Below are 15,260 nucleotides of genomic sequence, written 5' to 3'. Positions count from 1 at the left end.
GCATGGTTCTGTGTTTTCAGCTTGTTTTTGTTTGTTTCTATGTTTTGTGAATGAGCAAGACTCTTAGACTGCATGGTATGTATGTTCTAAAGTTTACCATATTCTGCAATTCTATGAGGATAGAGTTCTCATAGCAGTGTCCAGAGACCAAGTTAACATTACTTCTCTGATAAATGTCCAAATGTCTAATCGTCACTCATAATCAGATGTAAAGTAATTTTCTCAGAAAGGTAACCCCAGTGCTGAAACCTTGATTTTTAGTATCAAGTTAGGGACATGTGTTGGTGCTAATATTCCTGCGAAGTTTCCATTATAGAGAATCTTCTACTGAATTCAGTGAATTTCTTTCTAATGAATATAATGGGAGTATGCAAAACCCCAGCAGCATCAGGAGAAAGGTTGAAAGATTCTTGTTTTCAGAAAACTAGTGGAGAGCTATTTTTGGTTTTGTTTTATTTTTAAGTTTTTGGTTCATCATGACAGGGTTGGCATCTAGAGAGTGGCTGGTGTTTCTCATTGATTCTGAAGTACTTCTTCATACATTACAACTTATTTCTTCTTGCTTACCCTCACTTCCTGTTAGGCTGTGATTGTTACGTATATACATCTGTCCACAACCATGTAACTCTTTGAATTACTGATGTAATAAATTCTGGTATCTAAGTCTGATGTGTAACTCACAGGGGTAATTTCTCTTATAGTAAGTTTCTCAGCGTGATTAAAGGATTACTTCAAATGTAGACCTTTAGAAGAAGGTGATAAATAGTTAAATTTGTTTTCTTCTTTGAGGAATTCAGAAGAGCATTGGGTAGAATATTGGGTTTAAAATGCTGGTACACGTATCATGCATTTCGATTTTTTGAGATTTTTGCTTGTTATTTATTTTGAAATACTTATAGACTCACAAGAAGTTGGGGGAAAAAGTACACAGGGAGGTTTGTGCACCCTTCACCCAGCTCCCCACAGTGCTAGTGCTGCAGACAGTAGCACAGCCAGGAAATCGATGCTGGTACAATCCACAGAGTTCATTCAGATTTCACTGGTTTGACAGGCACTCGTCTTTGCCTGTGTTTGTTTCGTACTTTACAGCTTTACCACATGTGCAGCTTCACGTAACCACAATCAAGATACAGAACCACTGCATCGCCACAGGGCTCCCTATGCTGTACCTTTCTTGCCATGCCTCCTCCCCGCTCCCCCCCACTCCTACCACTGATCTGTTCTCCATGTCTATTATTATATTACCGTGTTATTTCACCTATGTTTATATAAATGGGATCATAGGGCATGTAACTTTTCAACATTTTTTATTGTAAAACACACACAAACTTTACCATCTTAACTATTTTTAAGTGTACAGTTCAGTGACATTAATTACATTCAGACACTTGTGCGACCATCATCACCTCTATCCATTTCCTCAACTTTTTCATCTTCTCCAGCTGCAACTCTATACCCATTAAGTATTAACTCTCCATTCCTCTCCTCTGTCCCTAGCCCCTGACAGCCACCACTCTACTTTCTGTCTCTATGAATTTGACTACTTTAAGAACGTCATATAAGTGAAATCATTCAATATTTGAATGTTTTGTGATGGCTTATTTCACTTAGTATAATGTCTTCAAAGTTCATACAGTATGAAGCACGTGTCCATATTCCTTTGCTTTTTGAGGCTGAATAATTTTACATTGTATGTACACACCACATTTTATTTCTCTCTCCATCTGTGGATGGACACTTGGATTGCTTCAGCTTTTGGCAGTTGTGAATAATACTGCTGTGAACGTGGATACACAGATACCTGTTGGAGTCCCTGCTTTCAGTTCTTTGGGGTCTATACCCGGAAGTGGAATTGCCGGATCATGTGGTAGTTCTGTGTTTAATTTTTTGAGGATCCATCACACTGTTTTCCACATCAGCTGCACCATTTTACATCCCCACCACCAATGCACGAGGGTTCCATTTTCTTCACATCCTCACTAACAGTTGTTTTCTGTGTAACTTTTTAAGATTGGCTTTTACTCAGCAGAATTCCCCTGAGATCCGTCCATACTGTTGCATGTGTCAGCAGTTTCTTCATATTTATTGCTTAGCGGTGCCCATGGCATAGATGTACCACAGTTTGTTTCTCTATTCACCCTCTGTAGGACATTTGGATAGTTGCCAGTTTTTGGGTATTACGAATAAAACTGCTGTGGGCATTAATGTATAGGTTTTTGTGTGAACATAGGTTTTCATTTTTCTGGGATCAGCACCAGGAATACAATTTCTGGGTCTTATGGTAAGTGCAGTTTAGTTTTATAAGAAACCGCCAAACTGTTTTCTGGGTGGCTGCACCATTTTACGTACTCTGTTTGTTTATTTTTAAATATTAAACTTTACAGAAGACTCAGACTTTTTTCCTTTCCTATTCTGCATGTTCAGAGTTAGGAAACAAAAGTGAAATAAAGTATAGGATATCTTGACTTGCTTCTTTTTTAAAAAAAAGTGAACATGTGTCATAATCATAGGGCCACTGGCTAAAAATTCTGATGGCTTAAGAAAATCTAAAGCAATGCTCCCATTAAATGCCATTTAGCATTCTAGAAGTGTGTTGTACAATACAGTAGCCACTAGTGACACGTGGCTATTTTAATTAAAATTAGTTAAAATGAAATAAAATTTAAAATTCAGTTATTCTACCAGCTACATTTCAAGTGCCCAGTAAGTCACTTGTAGCTGGAAGCTATCATATTACTCAGCACAGAACTGGAGCACTTTCGGCATCACAGAAAATTCCTCTGGGCAGTGGTGTCCTAAATATGTGTCGTTCCCATTTTAATTGCTGTGATAACATTAGCAGTCATCTTACTTCACCGGCTAACCTGCCGTTTTTTTCTGGGAACCTGAGTGACTATGGGAGAGTCTGTAAATGCCACTGAGTGTCCCAGAAGGCTGGGCCTGGGTCTTACCTTGGCCTTCCAGGTGCCCACCCCTGTAGCTGGCACAGGCAGGTAGATTTAAGTGTTGATGGTGGCTTTATTTGCTGGTTAGGTGTGCTAGAAGTTTGATTCTTGCCTAGATGATGACGATGATGAACCAGAAGACGACGACCAGGAAATTAAAGATAAGACTCTGCCCAGGTGGCAGATCTGGCTTGCTGCTGAGCGCTCCCGAGACCACAGACACTGGCGGCCGTGGCGCCCTGAGAAGACCAAGAAGCAGGCGGAGGAAGACTGTGAGGACCCAGAGAGGCAGGTGAGCGCCACGCCCCCCGCGGGGTCTTTGCTCTGCCCCCGTTCCCGTTGGGGTTTGGCTCCCCGGAGGAGTCTGCTGGGCTTTCTGGGCACCTGCCTGGCTTGGGAGGTTCTAGCCTGCTCCTGCTTAAGGAAACTCCCCTCTTTCCCGGAAACCGGGGAGGCTTTCACTGGCTGTGAGTGATGGGGGAGCATCGAGGCACTCAGCCTGATAGTTCTTGTCCCCGAGGAGGAGGGTCGGCTCTGGTGGTCACCCTTCTGGAGACTGTCTTCCAGGTTATTCAGTTAATTTTTCACACAGAAGCCTGGGGGCTCAGGGTTTAAAAGCGTGGAGTCACTGTCCTAGATTCTTCAACTGTGTCCACTTTCCCCACCCTACTCTTGGATCCTTAAAGATGGGTGGGTGGGTGTGACTCCGGAAGACAAGAGGGACAGGAGTGTAGAGGCCGTGTTGGGACGGTGGGTGTCCAGCTCATCTTGCTGGGGAGGAAGTAGCATCTCTTGGGCACCTGTGCTCGCCAGGCACTCAGGTTACGTCCCTCACGGCTGTTGCATGGCTTGGCGCCTGCTACTCTGTGCCCAGTGGCCAGCAGCTTTGGAAGTTTTACATTAAACGAAAGGAAGAGATTCTATTTTGATACCTGGAATTGAGCCACTTTGACAAGATACCAAGTACAGTCGACCCTTAAACAACGAGGGGGTTAGGGGCACCGACTCCCCCGAGCAATTGAAAATCCGAGTATAACTTTGCAGTCAGCCCTCCGCATCCGTGCTTCCACAGCTGCGGATTCAACCAGCCACGGGTCACGGGGTCCTGTGGGACATGTTTAGTGAAAAAATCCGTGTGTAAGTGGACCCGCCCAGTTCAAACCCGTGCTGTTCAAGGGTCTACTGTGTGCTGCTTGGCATGTGACAGGTCACAAGTACAGTCTGAGAGGTTTTACAGCAGCAAAGGCTCCTGAGCTTTGACCTGCCTGCTCCCTGCAAAGCACGTGCCGTGAGAGTGGAGACTTTGCCTGTTTCCGTCACTGCTGCGTCACCAGTGCCTGGACGAAGCTTGCCCAGTGGTGAGCGCTCCGTTAATAGTCCTGGATGTGGACAGTATTTATTTGATGCCAGAGCCTCGGCTCCAGGCAGAGGGATCAGCACGAGTGAAGGAACCAGAGGGCCGGGGATGTTCGAGGAGTGGCCAGAATGAGAAAACAGCACTGGGAGGAAGGACGGGGGTGGCCTCTGGGCAGGGGGGAAGGGCCAGCTCCCAGGGGAATGGCTGCTCATGTGGCGACCGTCCGTCGTGTGGCGAGCCTGCCCGTGAGGGCCCCGCCCCGCCGAGCTGAAGTTTTCAGGCAGAGTGGGTGGGCTCGGTCTTCGGTGTCTGATGGCTTTACAGAGTTCATGGTCACCCTTCAGAAGTTATTTCTCAAGGCTCAGCATTTTGGCGGCTTCCCGGAAGCCCATTTCTGGAGCAAACTACTGCCGCGAGCGATTTCTTAGATTTTTTTCTCTAGTCAAAGCCTGGAGGAGAAAAAGCTTTCTGATTAGTGATGGTTTTGATGAGCTGAGTCCCAGGTAGTGCACTTTTATTGTGCTCGTGTTTTGATTTCCTCTTTGCTGAGGGCCACAGAGACCAGTCAGATAAGCAGGACCTGAGACGCAGTGTAGTCCCCGTGGCCTTACGTTTTACAGTTACTACGTGAAATCAGCTACAAACAGTTACAGTCAGTATTAGGCTCTTACAGTTGCTTTCAGCATGGTCTGTTGCTCCTGCAGTTTCCTTTTTACTGTGCTGCTGTTTGTGTATTTTTTAGCATATTTTTCATTTCCTGAAGCAATTTTATACAAAGAAACCACAAAGTAGTAAAGCTCTTCTATCTTAAAATAAAAATTTTTCACAATGGTAACTTATCAAAGTAACTAGAAAAGCAATTTTGTGTGTTCTCAGAAGTGAATGTAAAAAAAAAAAAGAAGTGAATGTGATTTTAGATTTCCTGTGAATCCGTTAGGAGACTGAAAGTTTCCGCTTTGGTGTCCCCTCCTGTGGAGGATTCCCAGGACGTGTGAGATGCTGCCGGCGCTGCAGGACCCCTGGCACTCACCCTCCTGCCCTCAGCTTGCCTTGGGAGGCCTCTAGCTTTTTTGCGTCTTGCAGACAACCTAGCTCTTGTCTGTTTAAAATTTAATTTGAATAATGTTGACTCGTTAAGTATATCCCTATAAAAAGAATTGTGGAAAAAATTGTGAAGGCTTTTTCGTTTGTTGCATTCGGTCACTTGATTTTGTCTTTGTTGCAGGTGTTGTTTGATGATATTGGACAGTCTCTGATCCGACTTTCCAGCCCGGATCTTCAGTTTCAGCTGATTGCAGCCTTTCTGCAGTTCTTGGGTGTGCCTTCCGGCTTCAGCCCTCCGGCCTCCTGCCTCTATCTGGCCATGGATGAGGACAGCATCTTTGACAATGGACTTTATGATGAAAAGCCCTTGACTTTTCTCAACCTTTCATTTTCCGGTGTCAGCTGTGTCGGACGCATGGACCAGCTGGGTTGCCGGCACTGGACCAGGGGTCACAGTCGAGAGGGCGAGGAGTTCATCCGCAGCATCTTCCACCTCGTGATGCCTTTGTTTTCAGGCGAGGAGAGGTCTGAGCTCTGCTTCTCCTGGTTACGGTACGAGATTGCAAAGGTAACTCCGGCCTCCTCTCCCCTGTGTGAGGACCTCATTTCCCGTCGCTGTTTGTCAGGGGGATGGCCAGGCTCTTGGTGTTCTTCAGGGCTCTGGGCCACAGCACCACCGGGTGTGTGGCTGCCCCTTCTGAGGGGCCACGGGGAAGAGGAGGAAGGTGGGAGTGAGTCCAGCGTGTCAGTGACGGGAGCTGTTTGTTGTGTTGACTCTTTATTACCAGATGTCTGTGATCATGTGAGCAGTTAGTGTTAAGGACCAAGCTTAAGCTTAAGCCAGGTTAGAGCATTTAGGGGCTTATTAAAATAGATGAAATAAGCTACTTACTTATGCTGCTCTTCAGTATCTGCTAGAAGTTCGTCTAGGGTTGACTCCTCTGCCCTCTGCTGGCCACCGGTTAGTATTGAATTATAAAACCCAAAGTTCTGATGCTTTAATTGCAGGTTGCACACACCAGGCTGTATGTATTATTAAAATAGTGCCTGGGGGCTTCCCTGGTGGCACAGTGGTTGAGAGTCCACCTGCCGATGCAGGGGACACGGGTTCGTGCCCCGGTCCGGGAGGATCCCACATGCTGCGGAGTGGCTGGGCCCGTGAGCCATGGCTGCTGAGCCTGCGCGTCCGGAGCCTGTGCTCCGCAACGGGAGAGGCCGCAACAGTGAGAGGCCCGCGTACCGCAAAAAAAAAAAAAAAAAAAAAAAAAAAAAAAGTGCCTGGTAAAATTTGGTGGTCATCTATCTTTGGAGAAGAACACATGGAGTATATAAGCCTTCTTTGTAGGGTTTCAGGTGGAAAACTAGATGTGTTCGTTTTGGGGCTCCTGTGGCCCTGGTGGAATCCTGATTTGTTTCTCAGAGAGCCTAAGTGTTTAGCAGACACGTGATAAAGGAAGGCAGTGGGGACGCCTTGTGTGGCTTTCTGCAGCTGACGGTACAAAGGGATGTCGTTAATATCACAGAGCACTTGGAATCATTCTTTTCTTTTTACCTTTAGGTCGTTTGGTGTCTGCACACTAAAAACAAGAAGAGATTAAAATCACAAGGAAAGAACTGCAAAAAACTAGCCAAGAATCTCCTTAAGGAGCCAGACAACCGCAACAATTTTTGCCTCTGGAAGCAGTATGCGCATCTGGAGTGGTTGCTCGGCAACACGGAGGACGCCAGAAGAGTTTTCGATACAGCACTGGGCATGGCAGGGAGCGGAGGACTGAAGGACCGTGAGCTGTGTGAGCTCGGTCTCCTCTACGCCGAGCTGGAGGTGGAGCTGTTGCCGGACGTGAGAGGGGCCGCCCCAGACCGAGCCATTCACGTACTGACCAGACTGACTGAGAATGGGGCCTACGGGCCCTACGCCGGGCAAGTCTTGGCCGTTCACATTTTGAAAGCTCGGAAGGCTTATGAACACGCGCTGCAGGACTGTTTGGGGGAGAGCTGTGTCTCCGATCCAGCTCCCGCCGACTCCTTTAGCCACCTGATTAGCCTGGTTAAATGCTTTATGCTCTTCCAGTATTTGACCATAGGGATCGACGCCGCTGTGCGGATATATGAGCAGGTATTTGCAAAACACAAGGTCTCTGTTTCCGCAGAGGGCCCTGGTCTGGAGAGCAGTGCCAGCCCCCCGAGCCTGAGCAGGGTTCTTGAGGCCGTCACCCTGATGCACACGAGCCTGCTCAGATTCCACATGAAAGTCGCCGTCTACCCTCTGGCTCCTCTGCGAGAGGCTCTCTCGGAGGCTTTAAAGTTGTATCCGGACAACCAGGTTCTTTGGAGGTCGTATGTACAGATTCAGAGTAAGTCCCACAGTGCCAGTAGGACCAGAAGATTCTTCGATGTGATCACCAGGTCTGCCAAAGCCTTGGAGCCGTGGTTGTTCGCAATTGAAGCTGAGAAAATGAGGAAAAGACTAGTGGAAACTGTGCAGAGGTAATTACAGAGCATCCTGTCCGTGTGTCCAGAAAGCTTTACGCAGTGCTTGCTGTGTTCCCACCACCCACTCGGCCTCCAGAATACAGAAGTGAATGCGGCCCGGGCCTGGAACGCCTGCCGGGGGGTTTCTCTGTGTTGTAGAAAAACATGGTGAAAAAGGAGTAAGAGACTTGCAAGTAGCAACACCTTTCGTCAGAGGCTCCTGTGGCTGTCTCCCTAGGCCGTGCTTTTTGGGATCCCTGAGCATTGCTTATGGTGCATGAGTGGTGACTGCCAGGTCTTCAGCTGTCTGAGAAGGTGTAGTAAAAGCATGGGGGTAAGAGCACAGGCTCTGGAGTTGGAATCTGGAGTCAAATCCCAGCTCTTAGCAGCTGTGTGATCTTAGACAAGTCAGTTCATGTCTCCAGTAGGTTCCCCCTTCTGTAAAATGGGAATAAAGAACTGCCTCAGAGGGTTGCTGGGAAGGGTGAGTACCGAGCACAAAGAGAGTGCAGACTAATTACAAGCCTCTGTTATTATTACTGACGATAACAGTGTCATGTTTTAAATGGTTTTTGGGTTTTTTTTGGATACAGTATTTTATATCTGAAGGTTAAACGACAGGCTTGGGAACATATTGGCTTAGGCATTGTTGTTCCTTCCAGAAGCTTTGTTGTTACTTCACTCTGACCTTAGAAATCGAGTGTTCAGAATTGCCTTTGAATAGTATTTCTTTCTTTTTTTTTTATAAATTATTTTTAACTTTTATTTCCTTCCTTTCTTTCTTTTCCTTCCTTCCTTCCTTCCTTCCTCCCTCCCTCCCTCCCTCCCTCCCTCTCTCTCTTCCTTCTTTCTGCATTGGGTCTTCGTTGCTGCACGTGGGCTTTCTCTAGTTTCATTGCGGTGTGCGGGCTTCTCACTGTGGTGGCTTCTCTTGTTGCGGAGCACAGGCTCTAGGTGCGCGGGCTTCAGTAGTTGTGGCTCGTGGGCTCTAGAGTGCAGGCTCAGTAGCTGTGGTGCAAGGGCTTAGTGGCTCCACGGCACGTGGGATCTTCCCGGACCAGGGATTGAACCCGTGTCCCCTGCATGGGCTGGCAAATTCGTAACCCCTGAGCCACCAGGGAGGTCCAGAATAGTATTTCAGTTTACTTGTTTTTTTACTTCTTCCATCAGGATTTTATTCACTCTACTTTCAACTGAAAGGTCTTTCCCATACGGTAAAATTTGCACTCTGCTGATGAAAGGGTAGGTTTTCCTTAGGAAACAGAGAAGCAGGGAGTTTGTGTGCCTTCTGGGCAGACCCAGTGTGGTGGAGACACCACAGCACCCTGGACTCTGGCTTCCTCTGGCCCTGGAGGAGCCACATCATACTATATCCTGCACCCCCGTGTCCCCAGACCTGGGCGCAGCACTGCCTCCGACGTGCTCAGATCCACTTGTCGCTGACGTCTGCTGTCACTGACGTATCTCTTCCCACTGCAACGTAGGTGTGGGAAGTTGTCTTGGAGTTACATGAGCTTTTGTCTTGCAGGGTAGATGGTAGAGAGGTCTACGCCACCATTCCCGAGACCGGCCTGACGCATCGGATCAGAGCCCTGTTTGAAAATGCGATGCGGAGTGACTACGGCAGCCAGTGCCCTTTACTGTGGAGGATGTATTTGAATTTTTTGGTAAGAAAAGATGCGGAGTTTTTGTGTTTATGCAGAGCTCTGCTTTCTCCTTTGTAAGTGAGCGGTGTGGGTGTCCAGCAGCCCGCACCCCTCTCAGCCTTGCCTCATCCTGTGGGCGTCCTGGTGGGATGACGTCAGGTCCCTCAGGACGTGGGAGGGGTCACAAGTTGCCTTTTCAACTGGGGCCTTTGGTAGAATGGTAGCGAGGAGTGATGCCTGGGCTGTTCACTGCAGCAGAATGTCATGTGGCTTTCTCCTAGTTGACTTTGTTGAGTCAACAACTTGGAAATGGTCTAAGAGCTTTCATTTGAAAGAGACCTAAATTTGTTGCCATTCTGCTTCTAAGAATTTCCAGGTCCTGATTCTGTTTTGTTACTAAAAGATAAGATTCAATCTGGAATGTGGTTTTTAAAATAGACCTTTCCAAAGCAACTTTGTCTTTACTTAAAAGTACCACGATGATTGAATATGGTGAGAGGCCATTTAGTTTTGTTAATGTGTTGTGCAGGCTGAAAGGTGGTTCCTGGGCTTCATTCCTGGAGTCTTGAACTGTCTTTGCCTTTGCTTAAAGGCTTGGCATTGGGCTGGGCCTCCTTTACTATAATATATCTACTGCTAAATTGCATGCTTTTTTTTCTTCTTTTTTTTTTTTGCGGTACGCGGGCCTCTCACTGTTGTGGCCTCTCCGTTGCGGAGCACAGGCTCCAGACTCGCAGGCTCAGCAGCCGTGGCTCACAGGCCCAGCCGCTCCACGGCATGTGGGATCCTCCCAGACCAAGGCACAAACCCGTGTCCCCTGCATCGGCAGGCGGACTCTCAACCACTGCGCCACCAGGGAAGCCCTGCATGCTTTTTTAGAAACAGTCTTCTAGGCCACTTGAGTGTTGTTTAGCTCAAGGCTGTTGAATCATATCAGAGTGACCGCCATTGAATATTGTACCTTTCAGAAGCCAGAAGTGACCTTCCTGAAAAAAGATAAATATGTATCTCTCTGACTGTTTCCATAGGATAATTTCTCAGAAGTTGATCAAAGTATTTGAACATTTCCCATTGACATTTGACAGAGTCGGGTGTAAAGAGATACAGAGAGAGTAAGTTAGGGGTTAGGAGAGGTTTGGGCCTCCCCCATCCTCTTAGAGTCCAGAATTCATCGGGGAGCACCTCCCCTGACCTCTGAAAGGCCTGAGTAGCAGGGAAGGACGCATCTCAGGACAGCACACCCAGGACAAACGGGCACAGTTTTGTGGGCAGAAGTCGGCATCAAGATGAATTACCACCGAAGTTTCTGTGTTTTTAATGTTTATTCTTCAGACTCAGAAGCTCAGATTTTACGTCTTGGCTCCCTTGTGTGAAACGGAAACCTTCAGAAGTCCGGACGCCAGCATGGTGTCCGTGGGCACGCGCGGCCTGGACGCGGGCCCTGCCCGTTACCAGAGGAGGCCACTGGGGCGCAGCAGGAGGGCTGGGTTCCCACTGAGCTCCACCCCCGTGGTCAGGCCCGCCCTGAAGGAGCGCGCCAGATGCTCCCTAATGGTTCCAGCGCTAACACTCTGGGAGTCTAAGCCAGTGAAAGACTTTAAATTTAAAAAGAGGGAGAGCTTGCACACTTGCCAGTTTAACTTCTCCAGTCTTGTTTAGGTAGAGACAAATAGGGTGAAGTGCAAACTTGTAGTACTTTTACTGAGGATCTGCCATGAGCCAAGTCTGGGCGGACTGTAGACAGAAAAATTCTTGTTGACTTAGAAAAAAAGACGGGGGGACTTCCCTGGTGGCGCAGTGGTTGAGAGTCCGCCTGCCGATGCAGGGGACACGGGTTCGTGCCCCGGTCCGGGAAGATCCCACATGCCGCGGAGCGGCTGGGCCCGTGAGCCATGGCCGCTGAGCCTGCACGTCCGGAGCCTGTGCTCCGCAACGGGAGAGGCCACAACAGTGAGAGGCCCGCGTACCACAAAAAAAAAAAAAAAAAAAAAAAAAAAAAAAGACGGGGACCATTAAGGAATGTCTGTCTTTTTGGAAAGATTAGCATCAGACCAAGAATTAATTAGAGCAGTGATTTCCCCTAGCAGTTTCTGAGGCATCTGGGTGAGCTCCTAACGCTTTGATAAACTCAGGAAAAAATCAAATTAGGGCCAAACTGTGAGGTGTAGGCTCTGAGCGCCAGGAGAGGGCAGGACGCCGTGGGGCCACTGTGGAAGGATGTGGCTCTGGCTCCCTGGAGGAAAAACGGTCACTACCACGCTTTCACCTGGCCTTTAACCCTTTCATACCTGATGCAGCAAAGGCGTTTTCCAGTGGCCGACTGATGAAGGAAGTAGCAGAGGGCAGTTCTCATTTGAGGCTAGCCAACTTACGTACCTGGATTTGCTGGATTCCAGGATTAACTGTGAGTCTCACAAATGCAGTGGTTGAGAAAGTACAGGAGTACAGTGTTCTTTCAGGAACAAACAAAGCCTTAAGTGTAGTTACTATTTTAGCAGAGGACACTGAAGTATTTTGGTGTGTGAAGGAAGGACAGCTCACACTGGCTTCTTGGGTATAAATTCAGAGGTCCAGCCTCAGAATGGCCGAGGCTCATACCAGGGAGGGAGGCAGGAGTCCCCCGGGCCACGCGGCTGACTCTGTGGGCGGCACTTGGAGGGGGTGAGGAAGGCCCGCGCCTTGCCGGCCTGAAGGTCATCACAGATGCCAGCTGGTTACAGCCCGGAGTTCCAGTCTTCCTGACTGTGGGAGTTAACCTGAAAGATCCGAAAAGGAGGCGAGGCCGTCCTTGGTAGATAGAGGTCCTGAGCTGTGGATGGGGGTCTCTTGATCCCCCACATTTCTGAGAGGTCGGTCAACAGCCCCCACCAGTCCTGTCTGGACACCATGCCCTGGCTGCCTGGTGGGCTGAGCCAGCGTCCACTAGAAAGCTCTGCTGTGGGAAGGGGAAGTCTGGCGGAGGTGGGTGGGCAGGAAGCCCAGGAACAGACTTCAGTTCCGTGAGCTAGGCTTGTGCCCATTCACAGCTGCGGACGCCCGCCTGGGGAGCTGCCCAGTGGGTTGTGACTCCCTGGAGGAGGGACAGATCCCTCCCTGGGACTTGGGAGAGGCCCGGGGATATGGAGGGAAGGACACACGCTGCTCCGGCTTCCGCAGCAGGTGTGGGAAAAGCGCCTGTGAATTGATACAGGATATAAGGATTTTATATCTTAGTATAAAAATGTGCTTAGATTAAAAACATGCTGAATATCTGCGTGCTCTCAGACTGAAATTTCTGACCCAAAATTTGCTTTTGATAAGGTTACTGATTCAGTAATCCTGGTTACCTCATTTCTCTAAGATAGTTTTCAGAAAATGGCAAGTATTAAAGCAAATATTTTCTCTGTGTAAAGTTATCACCCTCACCTCACGCACAAGGCCTCGTTCTAGGCACTCTTAGTAATGCCAGGTGTGATGGCCCACAGTGATGGAGGAGATGAAAACAAGTCATAAGTGTTAAAGGTCAACTCCAGGCCCACTGAGACACAGCAGTGGCCCCTGAGGGCATCCCGTGGTACATGGACTCATACCACCCATCAGCCACTGTGGCAGTGCCCCGGGTGGATCAGTACCGGGATGGCCTTGGATTCTCTTTCATCATTTTTGTATTTTTTCCCCTTGCCTCAGGTTTCCTTAGGAAATAAAGAAAGAAGCAAAGGTGTGTTCTACAAAGCACTTCAGAATTGTCCTTGGGCAAAGGTGAGTTTTAAAGGCCACGGTCTCTTCAGATTCCCAAGGACCTCCCTGCCAAGCCTCATCCAGTCAGTGTCATGGGGACAGGGCACTTCCCAGGCCTTTCCATAGTCAAAGTATCCCCTTTGGAGACGGAGGGGCGTTTGTTTCCTTTCCCTGCACTGGAGCTGGCGTTTCATGGGAGCGTTGCTATAGGCGGCTGGTTCCCAACACTTGCCCAAAGCTCAGCCCAGATGCTGAGCGCGTTGGGATCCGCGTCTCAGCTCTGCCCTGTACAGCCCAAGTCAGGAGACGTTCAGAGACCAGACTGATGGTGACCGCAGTGTCTGCCAACAGCTGCTGGCCCCACTTTGGAAAGAGAGGGTCTCACTTTGAGTTTACTTGCTTTCCCTCTGCTTTTGAGCTCAGCCCTTCCTGAAGCACGTCAAGGCGTTGCCGGGTTAGGACAGCAAGGGGAGCGTGGGCTGTGGCGGGGCAGCTGAAGGGAGCGGCAGCTGACGAGGGTGTTGCTCTCCGGCCCCAGGTGCTGTACCTGGATGCCGTGGAGTACTTCCCTGATGAGCTGCAGGAGATCCTGGACCTGCTGACGGAGAAGGAGCTCCGGGTGCGCCTGCCGCTGGAGGAGCTGGAGCTTCTGCTTGAGGACTAGAGACCAGGAGGGGAGTGGGGCATGCCTCCGAGGCCTCGGCGCCTGCCCCGTGGGAGCCAGGAGATACCAGAAGAGACGGTGACACATGCGTGCGAGCGTGTTAAGACCTCTGCCTTTGGAGTTTCTTTCTTGATAGCTTGTGTCTGGGTTACTGGTCTCTCACCTCTTGCACTTTTTTTGCGTGTGCAAATGACACAAAAGCCATTGTTCTGCATATTATATATGTAAGTGTAGATATGTGCATAGACAGGAATCACGCTAAGTGATAACTGAACCTGTCATGGTTGGTGTGTGAGTTCTCGTTTGGTCCACTTCCCCTGCCCAGCCAGCGCCAGCCCTGCTGGGGTGAATGTACCTTCTCGGTTGGCATCCTTGGTGGTCCTGCCAGGTCTCCTGGGTCTTGCAGTCAAAAAAAGGTCTGGTTACTCAATACTAGGACTTCCTCCCCTGGGCTGGTGAGCAGATTTTACCCTTATCTTCAGACCAGAGCAGAGGGGAGTCATTTAAACCTTGGTATTCTCACCTGTATCAAATGTGTCGAGTTCTCATTACTCCCTGAACCCTGTTCAGCGACGTCCTCGACTATGGCCCGAGCAGCCAGCGTCGCTTGGGAGCAATGTAGACCCTCAGGCCCCTCCCCAGCCCTGCTGTCAGAACCTGGGCTCTAACAGGATGCCGTTAGGGGACTTTGTGGGTACATTACCATGTAGAAAGCACTGCCTGAACAAATAAGGAGCCCGCTGCCGGGGAGCTCACCAGCAGCCAGTCGTGGAGGATGGAGCGAGCTCCTTCCCACCAAACCCAGTGCTGCCTGTGACACGTGCCGAAGGTGGCTTTCAGCGGTGTTGGCCACACTCTCATTTTGATTTCCAGGAACTGAGTTACATTTGACTGACAGGAAATTGCTTTATCTTCTCTGAGGTCCTGCTTTTTTAAAAAGTGGACAGCTTCTCTCTGGCTTTTTTTTTTTTTTTTAAATCATGCTCTCTAGAATTGCTGAAAGCATATTTCCTTGGCAACTCATCCAGAAAAGCCAGTGCTGTGGAGTAGAATTTTGGCTAGAAATCGATGGACACTGGTTGGGAAAAAGCAGCAGAGGGCAGCACAGCTACAGCAGCGGTCCCCGACCTTTTTGTTGGCACCAGGGACCGGTTTTGTGGAAGACAGTTTTCCCACAGAAGGTGGGGTGCGGGGGAGGGAGATGGGGGATGGTTCAGGCCGCAGTGCGAGCAATGGGGAGCGGCAGATGAAGCTTCCTTCACCTGCCACTCACCTCCTGCTGTTCGGCCCGGTGGTTCCTAACAGGTGGAGGCCCGGGGACTGGGGACCCCTGACCTAGAGCACTTTGTAAAGAGCGTCTCGGAGCACCCAAGGAAGTTGGCCAACCAAGGGGAGGCTTTCCTTCATCTGCCCCG

The 15,260-nt window shown here is 49.1% G+C and overlaps 1 protein-coding gene across 2 annotated transcripts in view; it reads left to right on the top strand.

Annotated features, from left to right (window-relative positions):
* NRDE2 (NRDE-2, necessary for RNA interference, domain containing) overlaps nucleotides 1–14,119 on the top strand; it is a 49,335-nt gene extending 35,216 nt beyond the window's left edge. The window contains exons 9-14 of one of the 2 annotated variants that reach the window (XM_081230031.1): nucleotides 3,062–3,237; nucleotides 5,528–5,914; nucleotides 6,905–7,833; nucleotides 9,347–9,485; nucleotides 13,131–13,202; nucleotides 13,720–14,119. In XM_081230031.1, the coding sequence (XP_081086157.1) occupies nucleotides 3,062–3,237; nucleotides 5,528–5,914; nucleotides 6,905–7,833; nucleotides 9,347–9,485; nucleotides 13,131–13,202; nucleotides 13,720–13,845 (1,829 nt within the window). In that variant the 3' untranslated portion in view covers nucleotides 13,846–14,119. Of the gene's footprint in view, nucleotides 1–3,061; nucleotides 3,238–5,527; nucleotides 5,915–6,904; nucleotides 7,834–9,346; nucleotides 9,486–13,130; nucleotides 13,203–13,719 lie in introns of those variants that run through there. The other variant, XM_081230032.1, reaches the window with a different exon arrangement.
* Nucleotides 14,120–15,260: the final 1,141 nt, after the last annotated feature.

The sequence above is a fragment of the Mesoplodon bidens genome (assembly GCF_964165515.1).
Source record: "Mesoplodon bidens genome assembly, chromosome: 3".
NCBI classification, from domain to species: Eukaryota; Metazoa; Chordata; class Mammalia; order Artiodactyla; family Ziphiidae; genus Mesoplodon; species Mesoplodon bidens.
This window is presented reverse-complemented; position numbering and strand designations above follow the sequence as displayed.